Source organism: Meleagris gallopavo, chromosome 12, assembly GCF_905368555.1.
Source record: "Meleagris gallopavo chromosome 12, MGAL_WU_HG_1.1, whole genome shotgun sequence".
In the NCBI taxonomy this organism is placed as follows: Eukaryota; Metazoa; Chordata; class Aves; order Galliformes; family Phasianidae; genus Meleagris; species Meleagris gallopavo.
In genome coordinates this window covers 7,422,302-7,424,383 of record NC_139415.1, presented here as the reverse complement: position 1 = coordinate 7,424,383, position 2,082 = coordinate 7,422,302, and the positions used below count along the sequence as shown (strand labels likewise).

The 2,082-nt window shown below is 58.5% G+C and overlaps 1 protein-coding gene across 1 annotated transcript; it reads right to left on the bottom strand.

Annotated features, from left to right (window-relative positions):
- Window positions 1-408: 408 nt before the first annotated feature.
- On the bottom strand, window positions 409-1,612 carry LOC146543547 (uncharacterized). Its single transcript, XM_085233869.1, has one exon. The coding sequence runs from the start codon at window positions 1,413-1,415 to the stop codon at window positions 558-560; it is 858 nt and encodes a 285-aa protein (XP_085089995.1). The 5' UTR covers window positions 1,416-1,612; the 3' UTR covers window positions 409-557.
- Window positions 1,613-2,082: the final 470 nt, after the last annotated feature.

Genomic DNA, 2,082 nt, shown 5'->3' with positions numbered 1-2,082 from the left:
TGACCCTGTTACTGTCCTCTGTGCCCCATTCTGCCATCTGCACACCAAAAGATTTGTGAAGAGTGATTAAAGTTTGAGACATTCAAACTCCAATCATGATTGCTAGACAGGCATCTTAAAACAAGTTGAACCATTAAGTGACAAGCACATCAAGCTTTCAAATAGAAGGAAACAATCTGGGAATGAAAATCCAGTGGTCAAGCACTCAGATCAGAGTTATTTTTCATTGCGTTGGAGCATTTCAGTAGCTGAAGGGGACTATAAGTAATAAGGGAACAGACTCTTGAGCAGAGTCTGTTGTGACAGGACAAGGGAAAATGGTTTCAAACTAAAAGACAGGAGACATAGATTGGATATAAGGAAGAATTTTTTTTTTTTTTTTTTTTTTTTTTACAGTATGTGTGATGAGGCACTGGCACAGGTTGCCCAGGGAGTTGGTGGTGTCCCATCCCTGGACACTCCTGAACGTCATGCCGGAGGAGCTCTGAGCACCTGAGAGGCACATGTCGTCCTCCCAGCCCGCCGGAGCCGTGCTCTGACGGCAGTGCGGTGCCGGCCTAGTGCCGCCGCCGGGGCCGCCTCTTACGGGGCGGGGGCGAGTCCTGGCGGCTGCTGCTGGCCTTTCTCTTCAGGGGGCGCTGGGGCCCCCCACACGAGCGGTCCCGGTCCTGCGAGGAAAGGCCCGCTGCCGCCGCCTGCCCTGGCTCGGTGCTGGGCCCTGCCGAGCTGGTGGAACGGCCTGGGCCCGAGACGGGAGGCTCCTGATGGGAAGTGCTGGTGGTGGCGCTGGCTGCAGGGCTCTCCTCCCGTCCTCTAGCAGCATGGCTGTCCCGGTGGTCCAGCTCGTGGCGGATGGTGGGGCCGTACAGGGCTGCTGCGGTGCTGATAAGCCTTCTTACGAAGGGCACCACATCGCCGTCGGTGGTCAGCTGCAGCGCCTGCACCAAGGCCTCCTCGTCCAGCCCATGCTGACACAGGAAGTTCACGGTGGTGCACTGTGCCGCATAGACTTCCCACCAGTCATCACTGGACACCTGCTGGGTCTCCTCCTGCAGCCATTGGAGCAGGGGTCCGAGGTCTTCTGGGTGTTCCCTGAAAAATGCAGCCCAGACCTCGGCTGGGAAGCTGTGCTCAGGTGGGATGAGCACCGGCTCTGCAGGCCCCTGCTCGTCCTGCAGGCCTTGATCTGAGTGCGCTGCGGGCTGCGGGACAGCACACTCAAGGAAGTCATCATCCGACCTCACCGAGTATCGGATGGTTATTATTTCGTGCCCACATACGGCACAACTCGGCCTCTTGTTTGCCCACCAGATGGCACAGCCATAGCACAGCTGGTGTTGACAGGGGGTCACATAGGTGACATCTTCCCGAATTTGCCCGCAGATGGGGCAGATCCATTCAGATGCCACGTCCATGGCCCCGGGCTGTGCAGTGGGCTGGGGAGAGCTGAGGTCGGGAAGCTGCTCCCCTCACTGGTGCAGCAGCAAGCAGAAGGTGTTACAAACTGCAAAAGAGAGAGAGGCCACAGTCACTCACTGCACCGGTCCCTCAGCAGCAAACCCTCCCAGTCCCTGTTCCCCACCAGCTGCTGCAGGGGCCATGATGTCTTGCACCACTCACCTCTGCTGCTACAAGCGCACCCTGTGCAGCCCCAGCTACCCGAGGCAGGCAGGGCTGGGGGAAACGCTAGTGATACTGTGGGACAGGTACCAAGAACTGGTGCCAGCAGCCCCACAGCTCAACGTATGAGGCATTGCCACATTGCCTACCTGCACTGCTGCACGCGCCTCTCTGCGATGTCCCGGCTGCCTGCTGCCAGCAGGGTCGGGGTACAGCACAAGTGGCTCTGAGACGGCGTCTGAGAGCTGCGCTAGCAGCACCCAGAGCACGTTTCAGCTCCAAAGCTCGCCCTGTCCACACTCCAGTCCTCGCGCACACGCTCGGTCGGAGGCCAGGCACGAACTGGTGGGCCGGGCTGCCGCGCCTGCGTTAAAGCAGCGTGAGCCAAGCAGTCACAATGTATCACACAGAGATGTCACAAACCACGACTTGGCCATGTCGCCAGTCCTCATCTTCACTAGG

Excerpts from the sequence above, each read along its gene's own strand:
- LOC146543547 (XM_085233869.1), bottom strand. The coding sequence starts at position 1,415 with ATGGACGTGGCATCTGAATGGATCTGCCCCATCTGCGGGCAAATTCGG.